The sequence below is a fragment of the Anguilla rostrata genome, chromosome 19, assembly GCF_018555375.3.
Source record: "Anguilla rostrata isolate EN2019 chromosome 19, ASM1855537v3, whole genome shotgun sequence".
Lineage (NCBI taxonomy): Eukaryota > Metazoa > Chordata > Actinopteri > Anguilliformes > Anguillidae > Anguilla > Anguilla rostrata.
In genome coordinates, this window is record NC_057951.1 from 1,493,070 (window position 1) to 1,507,401 (window position 14,332).

The 14,332-nt window shown below is 42.1% G+C and overlaps 1 protein-coding gene and 2 long non-coding RNA genes across 5 annotated transcripts in view; 2 read left to right on the forward strand and 1 right to left on the reverse strand.

Annotated features, from left to right (window-relative positions):
- Window positions 1-14,332, reverse strand: part of LOC135245748 (uncharacterized) — a 516,260-nt gene that overhangs the window by 108,752 nt on the left and 393,176 nt on the right. The window lies entirely within an intron of this gene.
- LOC135245707 (NACHT, LRR and PYD domains-containing protein 12-like) overlaps window positions 1-14,332 on the forward strand; it is a 343,935-nt gene that overhangs the window by 61,306 nt on the left and 268,297 nt on the right. The window contains exons 11-14 of one of the 3 annotated variants that reach the window (XM_064318951.1): window positions 10,797-10,907; window positions 11,252-11,362; window positions 11,707-11,817; window positions 12,677-12,787. The exons of 1 other annotated variant lie outside the window; for it this stretch is intronic. In XM_064318951.1, coding sequence (XP_064175021.1) covers window positions 10,797-10,907; window positions 11,252-11,362; window positions 11,707-11,817; window positions 12,677-12,787 — 444 coding nt within the window. The remainder of the gene's footprint in view (window positions 1-10,796; window positions 10,908-11,251; window positions 11,363-11,706; window positions 11,818-12,676; window positions 12,788-14,332) is intronic. One more of the 3 variants, XM_064318954.1, reaches the window with a different exon arrangement.
- On the forward strand, window positions 3,075-3,779 carry LOC135245744 (uncharacterized). Its single transcript, XR_010327367.1, has 2 exons — window positions 3,075-3,183; window positions 3,645-3,779. It is a non-coding gene; the product is annotated as an uncharacterized LOC135245744 (long non-coding RNA).

Consider the following 14,332-nt stretch of genomic DNA (forward strand, 5'->3'; position numbering starts at 1 on the left):
AACTACCGCATACCTCACATAACGTTTTGAGTCAATTACAACGGGCTAACAAAGAAAATCTGGAAGAAAATATTCAGCAACCGAATGAATCCGTTTGAATATTTTGGTACATAGTATGCTGTCCCAGCATGAATGCTTAGAATTTTATAAAACGAATACTAAAGCAGGAAAAGAACAGAAGAGCACACGTTATAATTCCAAGATGTTGGCAGGCTATAACCAAAACTAGCCTACTGCACCGCATAACATACAAGTTTGATTTGAAGTTATTATGAAAATAAATCGGTTTGCGGCTGCATATTTTTAAACATGGCGGTTGAAATAAAACACTGCAAGTAGTCGACCAATCAGAAATTTTCAGCGCTTGCGCCCCACCCCAAAGGTTCCGGTACTTCTGGAAAGTACTACCCCACGAGCAGGAACTTTTTTGGGGGTAAAATAAAGCCCCCGGAACTAAATTTAGACCCTAGTTCCTGCGGTCGAAACGCACTGAGTTCCTCAAAAGGTTCCTAGTTCCGGGGTAAAGTTCCTGCGGTGGAAACGCGGCTCATGTTAAATTCCCGGGAAGCCATGCTGGGCTTTGAGTAAGAGGGACCCAGCCGCCTCATCCTCAGGCTGGGCTTTGAGTAAGAGGGACCCAGCCGCCTCATCCTCAGGCTGGGCTTTGAGTAAGAGGGACCCAGCCGCCTCATCCTCAGGCTGGGCTTTGAGTAAGAGGGACCCAGCCGCCTCATCCTCAGGCTGGGCTTTGAGTAAGAGGGACCCAGCCGCCTCATCCTCAGGCTGGGCTTTGAGTAAGAGGGACCCAGCCGCCTCATCCTCAGGCTGGGCTTTGAGTAAGAGGGACCCAGCCGCCTCATCCTCAGGCTGGGCTTTGAGTAAGAGGGACCCAGCCGCCTCATCCTCAGGCTGGGCTTTGAGTAAGAGGGACCCAGCCGCCTCATCCTCAGGCTGGGCTTTGAGTAAGAGGGCTGATAACGATGGGTGTGTTTAGCCGCGTTTCCACCGCAGGAACTATACCCCGGAACTAGGAACCTTTTGAGGAACTCAGTGCGTTTCCACCGCAGGAACTAGGGTCTAAATTTAGTTCTGGGGGCTTTGTTTTACCCCCCAAAACGTTCCTGCTCGGGGGGTAGTACTTTCCGAAAGTACAGGAACCTTTTGGGTGGAGCTTGCAGCGCTGAACATTTCTGATTGGTCGAGTACTCGTAGCATTTGTGTTGTATTATTTTCCGCCATTACCCGCCATGTTTGAAAATATGCAGCGGCAAACCAATTTATTTTCATAATAACTTCAAATCAAACTTGTATGTTATGCGGCGCAGTAGCCTACTTTTGGTTATAGCCTGTCAACGTCTTGGAATTATAACGTGTGCTCTTCTGTTCTTTTCTTGCTTTAGTATTCGTTTTATAAAATGCTAAGCATTCGTGCTGGGACAGCATATTACGTAGGCTACCAAAACATTCAAACGGATTAATTCGGTTGCTGAATATTTTCTTCCGGATTTTCTTTGTTAGCCCGTTGTAATTGACTCAAAACGTTTGATACAGTTATGTGAGGTATGCGGTAGTTCTGCATAATTAACATTGGTGATACAGTACAAGCAAACTGGAAATCACCTTCCGCACTTTTTATCTGGGTGAAATAACAGGTTAATTCTAGTAATCTTCCCTTTAGCCTTTTCAGACTGCCGTAATTTTACTCAATTTTACTGCCAAAGACCAGGAAGACTATGGACTCATTTATGGTGCATGGTTCGCATCTGGAGGGCACACTTCGCTGCTCGGCTAGCAGTAACTTCGAAGGAAAGCAAACGGTGGCTGTACCACTACTAATTTACATTTTCACGCAAGTCCGAGTTTTCGTTCTATTCTTGTCATTTTGCGATTAGCCTATATGGAATTGACGACGAGAAAGTAATAAAACAGCAAATTGTTTACAACGTGTGCATGTTTTCTGCTGTTAATGAATGTGTTTGAGAGGATATGTGAAAATCAATAAATACAAAAGTAACCATATATAGTCATTGTTGGTAACCCGTTGTATATAAGTGGAATAAACCCCTCCGGGCTGTCCCGGTTATTAGAAAATAATGTAGGCTACTTTGGTGGTAGCATGGGGTTACAGAAGAAATCATATGACAGATGGACCGACGACAACGTCAGTGGGCTAATTTGCCTAATCTTCGCGGTACTTTAGACCCCGGTGGAAACGCAGACAACCATTGGCTGAAGGAACCTTTTAGTTCCTGGTAAAGTAGTTCCTGGGACCTGAAAGTTCCGGGTAATTTTGGTGGAAACGCGGCTTTTGAGACAGGTCAGCCAGCAGCCTGACCTGAGAGCTTCCTGCGTTCATTGCCAGGGATGTGACAGGCCTCATCTGAGCCCCAATCTGTCAGGACATACCCCTTTATTAAAATTTGGGTTTAGCTTACTGCTATTGTGAGAATTGACCATGCATGTGTTTACATTTCAACAGAATATGTCTTTGATGTTATCGCTACTTTATATCCAATGACACGATATTAATGAAACCTTGGGTTTACACTTATTGTTGCTTTGGATGAAAGCGTCTACAAAATAAATGTAATGTTAATATCATTGATAAACAGTCAATACATGAATGGATAGACCTCAATTTAAAAAGACCATATAATACATGTTCACACTAAAACCATCATCATTGCATGAGCCAACCGTTTTGAGTGTTCAATATGTGGTGACCAAATAACAGGTATTTTTCAGTCATTCTTCCCAGTTCAATATTTATTTTTATTATCTAGATATTTATATTGCTCACTGTTTTTCTGATGCATGCAATTCAGTCCTTTCACTTTATCTAGTTTTCTCAGTGAGTTCTCATAGGCTCTTTTCTGAAGAATGGGAACAAACCCACCTCACACTAGTTCCTCCACTTCTACTTTCTGCGTGTTGCATAATTTAAATATTAAATCTTCCGTTAGCACAAGGTTTACAAATCTTGAATGTTAGAGAATGTGGAGAATATTTCAGCAATCATCCTACACTTTTGTTCACATATTGGTTAAACATTCCCCCTATATTTATCTGTACAGAACTGCTCTCCCGGTCAAAACCAAAAGGTGAGAAGAGATCTACTGGACAAGCTCACAGCTATTCTTTCAGCAGGACCCATCTCTGCAGCAAAGAGGAAACTGACAAACTGTGAGTGGAATGCTATTGACAAATGGAGTATACTGCTGTGTGTGTGTGTGTGTGTGTGTGTGTGTGAGAGAGTGTGAATGTTGGTGTGTGTGTGTGTGAGAGAGAGAGAGTGTGTGTGTGTTTGTTTGTGAGAATGTATGTGTGTGTGTGAGAGAGTGTGTGTGTGTGTGTGTGTGTGTGTGTGTGTGAGTGTTTGTGTGTGTGCGTCAGTGTGTGAGTTAATGAGTGACTGTGTGTGTGTGAGTTTGTGAGTGACTGTGAGCGTGTGTGTGTGTGTGAGTTAATGCATGATTGTGTGAGTTAATGATTGACTGTGAGCGTGTGTGTGTGAGCTGGTAGATTCTGTGTTGTGATTGATTGTTGTTTACTCTGTTCCAGGCTGAATTAGAATGTGTTGTGTGATTGTGGTAGAATGAATTAGAATGTGTTGTGTGATTGGTTGCTTTTCTCACTCCTTGCAGGGCCTGGAGCCCAGATCATGCTATCAGTGGCCGGAGGATTGATTGGCTTCTTTTTTCTAACAGCACTGGGTGTGCGTGCAGCACACGCTATAACACAGCGCAACCCCAGACATCAATAAAGTGTGTATACCTGCACTGTTTAGTCCGTCCTCTCTGTGCTACTGTACAAACAGCACTGTGTCCTTATTCTCTCTGTGCTACTGTGTACAAACAGCACTGTGTTCTTATTCCCTCTGTGTAACTGTGTACAGACAGCACTGTGTCCTTATTCTCTGTGCTACTGTGTACAAACAGCCCTGTGTCCTTATTCTCTCTGTGTAACTGTGTACAAACAGCACTGTGTTCTTATTCCCTTGTAACTGTGTAGACAGCACGGAGTCATTATTCTCTCTCTGTAACTGTGTACAAACAGGCACTGTTTCAAACACTGCAATCCATATAAGAAGATACATCCAGGTTCGGAACAAGCACAAGTCAGAAACAAACACATGGAACCAGCACGCGAGTCAAGGGGACAAAGAACTTAAATAGACAGGGGTAACAAGACACAAGTGAACTCAAAACAATGAAATCAGAGGGAAGGGAAAACGAGAGGCAGGTGGGGACGATGATTAAATAACGAGACAATAATAAAATAATTGAAAGCAATAATACAATTAACCAACAGGGGAACGAGCAGGACACAAAACAGAAGTGCCGCCATCTGGCGGCCCAACAGGGAAAAACAGACAGAAACACAGAACCATGACAAAAAATATGTTTTCAACGTACAAAAATGCCAAGATACTCACCCACACAAAGCACTGTCTATAAGCCTATAATTAAAACTTGCAAAATCTGGGCCTTTAAAAGTTTTTTGACATAAATACTTTTCATACAAAAAAGGGGTGGGGCAGTGAATAAATAAATACATATAATAATGGCAAATATTGTGGCCTATTAAAACATTTTTTAATCTTATAAAACTATCCAGACATTTTCCCAATTAATGTACTGTATGGCTGTGGGTTGCATAAAGTTTAGCACAGTAGTACCATTTATTTTACAATGTAAAAATCATATTTGTGAATAATAAGAATAAGAATAAGAATAGGAATAAGAATAATTTTATTCCAAACAGCACCCAAAGCACTGGATGCAGACAATTGTTCAAACATAGTGTCGCCATTTTCACAATTTCAGGTGTAACAGCTGAATAGCTAAATTTCCGTGATGGGTGTTTCACTTTCATGTGACACATAAACTTTGAATGACAACATTCTCAACATAGAATTAGACCATCTAACTGCTCATGATATTAGCTCTCCAACGATACCAGACATGACTTTACTGCATATGAAACAAAGTCCTGGTCCCCAAAACACTTAAGTGTGCCAGGAATCTGCTAAGACAGTGGTGTCAAACTCGTTGCCATGGAGGGCTGTGTGTATGCAGGTTTTCATTCCAACCAATTAATGCTGCCTTAATTGAGTCCAATTACTCATTCAGCCATATGCGTTTAACTGCATTGAAGCACAGAATATAAGAAATAATAAATTATTTAGACAATGCGGGTCACCATAGACGTCGGGTCACCATTGTGCACAAACCTGCATCCCTAATTCAGCAAATAATTTAACTAATTATATAATCAAGATCTGAGGCTGGAATGAAAACCTGTATACACACGGCCCTCCATGGCAACGAGTTTGACACCACTGTGCTAAGATAACAAGAACCTGCTGGAAGGAGATGTTAAATCCCAACATCAAAATAATTCACGAGTTGTTGAATAGGCCTGATATATGTATGTGCTAAAATTTGGCAAAGATCTACATGGATTAAATATTTGTTTCTTCTGCATGACTTATTAAATACAGTGACTGATGTAGCTAATAAAAAGTACAAAATATATAAAACTCCGCCCATCGAACACTCAGTTGAGCCAGTAAACCTAAGTAAGGAAATGCGGTCCAAAAGAGAAACTGAAACTTCACGGCCATTTTAAAAACGGAGGAGAAAGAATCCCCAGGAAAGAAGGAATCAAAATTAATGTAAAAAATGGAGTGAACAGCCTGTTGTGGAGTGAGTGGAACGGAGGTAAGACAAGCTGAAGCTAAAGGGTAGCGGGTAGGAATAGTAATCTTCAAGTATAATCGCATTAACCAGCGTAATTCAGAAAAACTGACAATCGAATAAAATGGTGTTTAATGCGTAGCCTGATAAGCTAAGAGCTCACACGGAGTCCGAACATACCATTTAGACCAGAAAGTAATATTGAAATAACCTTTCAGAAAGTTTACTTCAGTAGCCTATTTTTGATATTCCATGACCAATTCTACCTCGTGAGGAGGTAGCCTAGCGAGTCGGAGGTCACAGGACTTTTCACTTGTTGTTGACATTTTGACGCTGCAGTATAAACCCGGATTTTGTTTTTAATCAAACAATTAAGAGGTTGTTACTTATTCTTTTATGTTTCATAGGAAATCATTCCCATTACTAAATCACATTAATTGGTTTGCAATATTGAGGCAAAATATACAGTGGAGTGATTATATTAGGCAGAGATTACTCTATATTTCTTTTCATTTCAACTTTATTCAAGACTCATCTTAAAAAGAGGTCCATAGCAGGTAAAATAGACAACACAGATAACGGTACATATGATCTCATAAAAAACACATTTTCAACGTACAAAAATGCCAAGTTACTCACACATACAAGACATACACCGTCTATAACTCATTCATTCAGACTGCCAAAATCCAGGCCTGCCATTAAAAGTATTGATATCAAAATGACGCCAAGTTACGGTACTACAAACAATATAGGCTATCTTTCCTCACCGAAATTAAATAAGATGTATTCCAAAGCAATGCTACCCAATATTTCCTCAATTCTTTCAAGTCACTTGGCCCTGTGTGTATAAGCATGCAGTACATGGACAGGCCAAACATATGTATAGATGGCTTTCTCACAGTCAAGATTGATTGAATATTCTCTGTTTTCCTGATTTGGGTGCTGGTTCCTTGTGTTTCTGCTTGAGAGTATCTGCCCGTCCGTTTCTGTCTGTGAGTTCTGCCCTGCCTGAGTTCTGTTTCCTCGTGTGTTTTTTTTTTTTTGAAAATTCTGCTGTTTTTGTTTTTGAAAGTGCCCTGTCTGGCCTTGTTTTTGTTCCCTGTTTTCTGTTACCTGTATGAGAGTAAAGTCTTTGGTTGTATTTGCCTTTTTGGAGTTCCTGGTGTTTTTCCCCACACTGCATTTGGGTCCTGGTCCCCCGTTACCTGATATCTTAAATCGCAAGGAAAGAAATATCTTTAACTGAAATTGAATAAGTCAGAACTAATGTGGCGATCTCTAATTTGAGTTATGACTAGTCAATTGAAATGGCGATACAGTATCTGGAATTCATGTTTTGGATAGTCAAAACTGAATTGTAGATATCTTTTAATTGGAGGTCCAATACAACTGAATGGTGAAAGTAACTTCAATCTTACTAGCAAAATGTAGCCTAATTCAGGATATTAAAAGTTTGAGTGAAAATGCAGTTACATCTTAAATTAGCGCTTTGACTAGTCATAAATCAGTTACAGATACCTGCAATGTGAATCTGGTCAGGCTATTAAATGTTTGCGACGCAACACCTTAATTAGCATTAAACAGGCACAGAACACAAACTAAGATTGGGGGAACTGGTGCCCTCTAGTGTGACAGTTGGATTCAGGTAGGGTTATTTCCCAAAAATATATTAAAATAATTGGCACCCCTAAAGATTCTTATAAATAAAATAAAATCAAACGAAATCTACATCAATTTTAAGAGAAACTCTTGTGGCCTTCCATGGCTTCCTGTTTCACTGGAGGATTAAACTGAGAGAACTTGCTTCTGAAACCCATTTTTCATCTTCACCACAGAGAAAGACAAAGAACTGACAAATGAAATGAAAATGGTTGTTGACCGTTGAAAATCAGGCAATGGATCAAAAAATAAACTGAAGATGCTAGTTACTACTGTGAGGGCAATAATGAAGAAGTTTAAAACTGCTGGATGGCAGCATGGTGGTGTGCGTGGAGTTTGCATATTCTCATCCCATGTCTGCATGGGTTTCCTCCCACAGTCCAAAGACATGCAGGTTAAGCTAATTGGAGACACTAAATTGCTTGATTGTATGAGTGTGTCAGTGCATGGTGTGTGTGCCCTGTGATGGACTGGTGACCTGTTCAGGGTTTTTTCCTGCCTCTTGCCCAATGCATGCTGGGAGAGGCTCCAGCCCCTCTCACAACCATGTCCAGGAATATGATGTAGGATGGATTTAAGGATGCATATACTGAAAAGAAAAATACGGTGGTGGATCTTTAATGTTATGGGGCTACTTTTCTCACTCTGGTCCTGGGGCCCTTGTTAAGGAAAGCAGCATCGTGAACTCTACCCAAGTAGCAGGACAATTTAGCCCTAAACCTGACTACCTCTGCCAGCAGACTGAAACTAGTGGATCTTTCAGCAAGACAATGACCCCAAATTCATGTTTAAATCCACAAATAAAAAGGTTAATGATGCAGAAGCATCATTGTGCAATGGCTACAACAGTATAAAGACTGCTGAAACTCCCTGAAAACCTGTGACTCAATTGAACAGCACAGCCCATAAGCACGGATCAACAAAGACATCAGGATCTGGAAAGGTTGTGGGTGGAGGAAGAGTCTAAGATCCCTCCCAATGTGTTCTCTGGTCTTATGAGATGTTATGTAAAAAGACTCAGTGCCATTATCCCTGCGAGGGGAGGATGCACACAGTACCAAATACAGGGGTGCCAATAGATGTGATGCACAATTTTTGTAAAATTGTATCATCTGAGAAATGTCATTTTGGTAGTTTCCATTATATCATTAAATATATTCCATATGTTGGACAATGAAAAGTTTAACAGGAAGCTCTGTCTCCATGTACTGTGAGTTAGAGCTGCAGTAAGAGGATGAGTTTAACTGGAAGCTCTGTCTCCATGTGCTGTGAGTTACCTTGTGTTCACACAGCGAGAAACTATGTTGATGGGTTGCTCAAGTTTACTAGGCTGAGGGAGGGGCAAGAGCTTCCCATTGTAGCCTATCCTCTTAGGCGTTTTGTGCAACTACATATTTTTGAATAGAAATAACGGCGTAACAGAAGACGCATATTTGCCATATGGTAACATCATCTCCTTTTGTTTGTCTAGTTATTTCAGACACTGATAAATATTTGTTATTGCCATCTCGTTAGCCATATATCTCTCTATATCTCTCTCACTAGTTACCTAGCTAGCGACCTCTCTATCCCTCTCACTAGCTGGCTAGCGATCTCTCCATATCTCTTTAACGAGTTAGCTGCCTAGCTAGCGATCTCTTTATCTCACAGACTAGCTTGCTAGCAAGCAAGCTAAAACTGCCGTCCAAGTGTCATTTTCAGACGCTTATCCCTGTACTCTTTTTTAAAAAACGTTGTATAACACCGGGTGTAATTGTACCATAATGACAATTTGTTCGTCCATTTATTCTCACTGAGCGGGATAATAATTTGCGAAATGGTATCATATCGGTTGGAGAAATAGGAAGCCTGAAACTCTGATTGCCTGTTGTCGGGCGATGCCAGGAAATAGTGACACTGTGAGCAACATTTTTAGGGCAACTTAGGTTGCTCAGTTGCCCAGTTGCTCGTGTTTCTGGGCCTCGATCAGCTACATAGAGAATGAATGGACTTCCAGCAACTCATCAACCGAGTTACTCACTGTGTGAACGCAGTTACAGCTGCAGTAAGCATATGAGTTTAACTGGAAGCTCTCTCTCAATGTGCTGTGATTTAGAGCTGCAGTAAGAGGATGAGTTTAACTGGAAGCTCTGTCTCCATGTGCTGTGAGTTTGAGCTGCAGTAAGAGGATAACTTTCACTGACATCTTTGTCTCCATGTTTTGTTCACAGGGTCCAGGTAGGTTGAGCTGGGTCACCTGTACCCAGCTGTCTGTCTATGAAGAGTGACCATTCAATGAATCATCCATTCAACTTAAGAGGAGAGGTCACAGGTGATCAAAGGTAATGAAACACGTTCATATTGCATTAGACCTGCAGCAAGTCGATGAGTTTAACTGGAAGCTCTGTCTCCATGTGCTGTGACTTAGAGCTGCAGTAAGAGGATGACTTTAACTGAAATCTTTGTCTCCATGTTTTGTTCACAGGGTCCGGGTAGGTTGGGCTGGGTCACCTGTACCCAGCTGCCTGCCTATGAAGAGTGACCGTTCAATGGATCATCCAATGTACTTCAGTGGAGAGCTCACAGGTGATCAAAGGTAATGAAACGCGTTCATATTGCATTAGACTTGCAGCAAGTGGATGAGTTTAACTGGAAGCTCTGTCTCCTTCTGCTGTGAGTTAGAGCTGCAGTAAGATGATGAGTTTAACTGGATGCTCTGTCTCCATGTGCTGTGAGTTAGAGCTGCAGTAAGCGGATGAGTTTAACTGGAAGCTCTGTCTCCATGTGCTGTGAGTTATACTTGCAATAAGAGGATGAGTTTAACTGGAAGCTTTGTCTCCATATTCTGTGAGTTAGAGCTGTGGTAAGAGGATGACTTTCACTGATATCTTTGTCTCCATGTTTTGTTCACAGGGTCCAGGTAGGTTGGGCTGGGTCACCTGTACCCAGCGCTCTGCCTATGAAGAGTGACCCTTCAATGCATCATCCAATGTACTTCAGTGGAGAGTTCACAGGTGATCAAAGGTAATGAAACACGTTCATATTGCATTAGACTTGCAGCAAGTGGATGAGATTAACTGGAAGCTCTGTCTCCATGTGCTGTGAGTTAGAGCTGCTGTTATAGGATGAGTTTAACTTTAAGATCTGTCTCCATGTGCTGTGAGTTAGAGCTGCAGTTAGAGGATGAGTTTAACTGGAAGCTCTGTCTCCATGTGCTGTGAGTTGGAGCTGCAGTTAGAGGATGAGTTTAACTGGATGCTCTGTCTCCGTGTACTGTGAGTTAGAGCTGCAGTAAGAGGATGAGTTGAACTGGAAGCTCTGTCTCCATGTGCTGTGAGTTAGAGCTGCAGTAAGAGGATGAGTTGAACTGGAAGCTCTGTCTCCATGTGCTGTGAGTTAGAGCTGCAGTAAGAGGATGAGTTTAACTGGAAGCTCTGTCTCCATGTTTGTTCACAGAGTCCGGGTAAAGAGGGCAGGGTCACCTGTACCCAGCTGTCTGTCTATGAAGAGTGATCATTCAATGCATCTTCCAACCAACTTCAGAGGAGAGTTCACAGGTGATCAAAGGTAATGAAACAAGTTCATACTGACACTACGGTTGAATAAAATGTAAATCTCAGTGGCTACTTTTTGGTTTAGTGGGGTGTATGATAGCACATTCTCGTCAACATGTGTGTATTAACTCATTTTAAAGTGTCATGATGTGTTTTATATCACATTCGGTTGTGCTGTGAGATAGAGCTGCAGTAAGAGGATGAGTTTAACTGGAAGCTCTGTCTCCATGTGCTGTGAGTTAGAGCTGCAGTAAAAGGATGAGTTTAATTGGAAGCTCTGTGTCCATGTGCTGTGAGTTAGAGCTGCAGTAAGAGGATGAGTTTAACTGGAAGCTCTGTCTCCATGTTTGTTCACAGAGTCCGGGTAAAGAGGTCAGGGTCACCTGTACCCAGCTGTCTGTCTATGAAGAGTGATCATTCAATGCATCTTCCAAACAACTTCAGAGGAGAGTTCACAGGTGATCAAAGGTAATGAAACAAGTTCATACTGACACTACGGTTGAATAAAATGTAAATCTCAGTGGCTACTTTTTGGTTTAGTGGGGTGTATGATAGCACATTCTCGTCAACATGTGTGTATTAACTCATTTTATAGTGTCATGATGTGTTTTATATCACATTCGGATGTGCTGTGAGATAGAGCTGCAGTAAGATGATGAGTTTAACTGGATGCTCTGTCTCCATGTGCTGTGAGTTAGAGCTGCAGTAAAAGGATGAGTTTAACTGGAAGCTCGGTCTCCATGTGCTGTGAGTTAGAGCTGCAGTTAGAGGATGAGTTTAACTGGAAGCTCTGTCTCCATGTTTGTTCACAGGGTCCGGGTAAAGAGGGCAGGGTCACCTGTACCCAGCACCCTGCCTATGAAGAGTGACCCTTCAATGCATCATCCAATGTACTTCAGTGGAGAGTTCACAGGTGATCAAAGGTAATGAAACGCGTTCATATTGCATTAGACTTGCAGCAAGTGGATGAGTTTAACTGGAAGCTCTGTCTCCTTCTGCTGTGAGTTAGAGCTGCAGTAAGATGATGAGTTTAACTGGATGCTCTGTCTCCATGTGCTGTGAGTTAGAGCTGCAGTAAGCGGATGAGTTTAACTGGAAGCTCTGTCTCCATGTGCTGTGAGTTAGACTTGCAATAAGAGGATGAGTTTAACTGGAAGCTTTGTCTCCATATTCTGTGAGTTAGAGCTGTGGTAAGAGGATGACTTTCACTGATATCTTTATCTCCATGTTTTGTTCACAGGGTCCAGGTAGGTTGGGCTGGGTCACCTGTACCCAGCGCTCTGCCTATGAAGAGTGACCCTTCAATGCATCATCCAATGTACTTCAGTGGAGAGCTCACAGGTGATCAAAGGTAATGAAACACGTTCATATTGCATTAGACTTGCAGCAAGTGGATGAGTTTAACTGGAAGCTCTGTCTCCATGTGCTGTGAGTTAGAGCTGCTGTTATAGGATGAGTTTAACTGGAAGCTCTGTCTCCATGTGCTGTGAGTTAGAGCTGCAGTAAGAGGATGAGTTTAACTGGAAGCTCTGTCTCCATGTGCTGTGAGTTAGAGCTGCAGTAAGAGGATGAGTTTAACTGGAAGCTCTGTCTCCATGTGCTGTGAGTTAGAGCTGCAGTAAGAGGATGAGTTTAACTGGAAGCTCTGTCTCCATGTGCTGTGAGTTAGAGCTGCAGTAAGAGATGAGTTTAACTGGAAGCTCTGTCTCCATGTGCTGTGAGTTAGAGCTGCAGTAAGAGGATGAGTTTAACTGGAAGCTCTGTCTCCATGTTTGTTCACAGGGTCCAGGTAGAGAGGGCAGGGTCACCTGTACCCAGCTGTCTGTCTATGAAGAGTGATCATTCAATGCATCTTCCAGACAACTTCAGAGGAGAGTTCACAGGTGATCAAAGGTAATGAAACAAGTTCATGCTGACACTACGGTTAAATAAAACTTAAATCTCATTGGCTACTTTTTGGTTTAGTGGGGTGTATGATAGCACATTCTCATCAACATGTGTGTATTAACTCATTTTAAAGTGTCATGATGTGTTTTATATCACATTCGGATGTGCTGTGAGTTAGAGCTGCAGTAAGAAAATGAGTTTAACTGGGAGGCTATCTACAGTCTGTGAGTTAGAGCTGCAGTAAGAGGTGAGTTACAAGGTGTTCGAGTTACTGTGAGTGAGCTGCAGTAAGGATGTAGTTTACTGAACGTCTGCTCATGGTAGTTATGGAGCTGCAGTAGTATGAGTTAACGGAGCGTGATCAATGAGCTGTGTTCAGGCTGTCAGTTAGAGTGAGTTAACTGGAAGTCTGTCTCCATGTGCTGTGGTTAGAGCTGCAGTAAGAGGATGAGTTTAACTGGAAGCTCTGTCTCCATGTGCTGTGAGTTAGAGCGCAGTAAGAGGATGAGTTTAACTGGAAGCTCTGTCTCTGTTCTGTGAGTAGAAGCTGCAGTAGAAGTGGTTTAATGGAAGCCTGTCATGTTGCTGTGGTTAACTCATTAAGGTCATGATGTGTTTTGTATCACATTCGGATGTGCTGTGAGTTAGAGCTGCAGTAAGAGGATGAGTTTAACTGGAAGCTCTGTCTCCATGTGCTGTGAGTTAGAGCTGCAGTAAGAGGATGAGTTTAACTGGAAGCTCTGTCTCCATGTGCTGTGAGTTAGAGCTGCAGTAAGAGGATGAGTTAACTGGAAGCTCTGTCTCCATGTGCTGTGAGTTAGAGCTGCAGTAAGAGGATGAGTTTAACTGGAAGCTCGTCTCCATGTGCTGTGAGTTAGAGCTGCAGTAAGAAGTGAGTTTAACTGGAAGCTCTGTCTCCATGTGCTGTGAGTTAGAGCTGCAGTAAGAGATGAGTTTAACTGGAAGCTCTGTCTCCATGTGCTGTGAGTTAGAGCTGCAGTAAGAGGATGAGTTTAACTGGAAGCTCTGTCTCCATGTGCTGTGAGTTAGAGCTGCAGTAAGAGGATGAGTTTACTGGAAGCTCTGTCTCCATGTGCTGTGAGTTAGAGCTGCAGTAAGAGGATGAGTTTAACTGGAAGCTCTGTCTCCAGTTGTTCACAGGGTCCGGTGAGGGTGGTCACCGTCCAGCTGTCTGTCTATGAAGAGTGATCATTCAATGATTTCCAACCTTCGAGGAGAGTTCACAGGTGATCAAAGGTAATGAAACAAGTTATATGACATACGGTTGAATAAAACTAAATTCAGTGGCTACTTTTGGTTTAGTGGGTGTATGATAGCACATTCTCGTCAACATGTGTGATTAATCATGTAAAGTGTCTGATGTTTTTATCACATTCGGATGTGCTGTGAGTTAGAGCTGCAGTAAGAGGTGAGTTTAATGGAAGCTCTGTCTCCATGTGCTGTGAGTTAGAGCTGCAGTAAGAGGATGAGTTTAACTGGAAGCTCTGTCTCCATGTGCTGTGAGTTAGAGCTGCAGTAAGAGATGAGTTT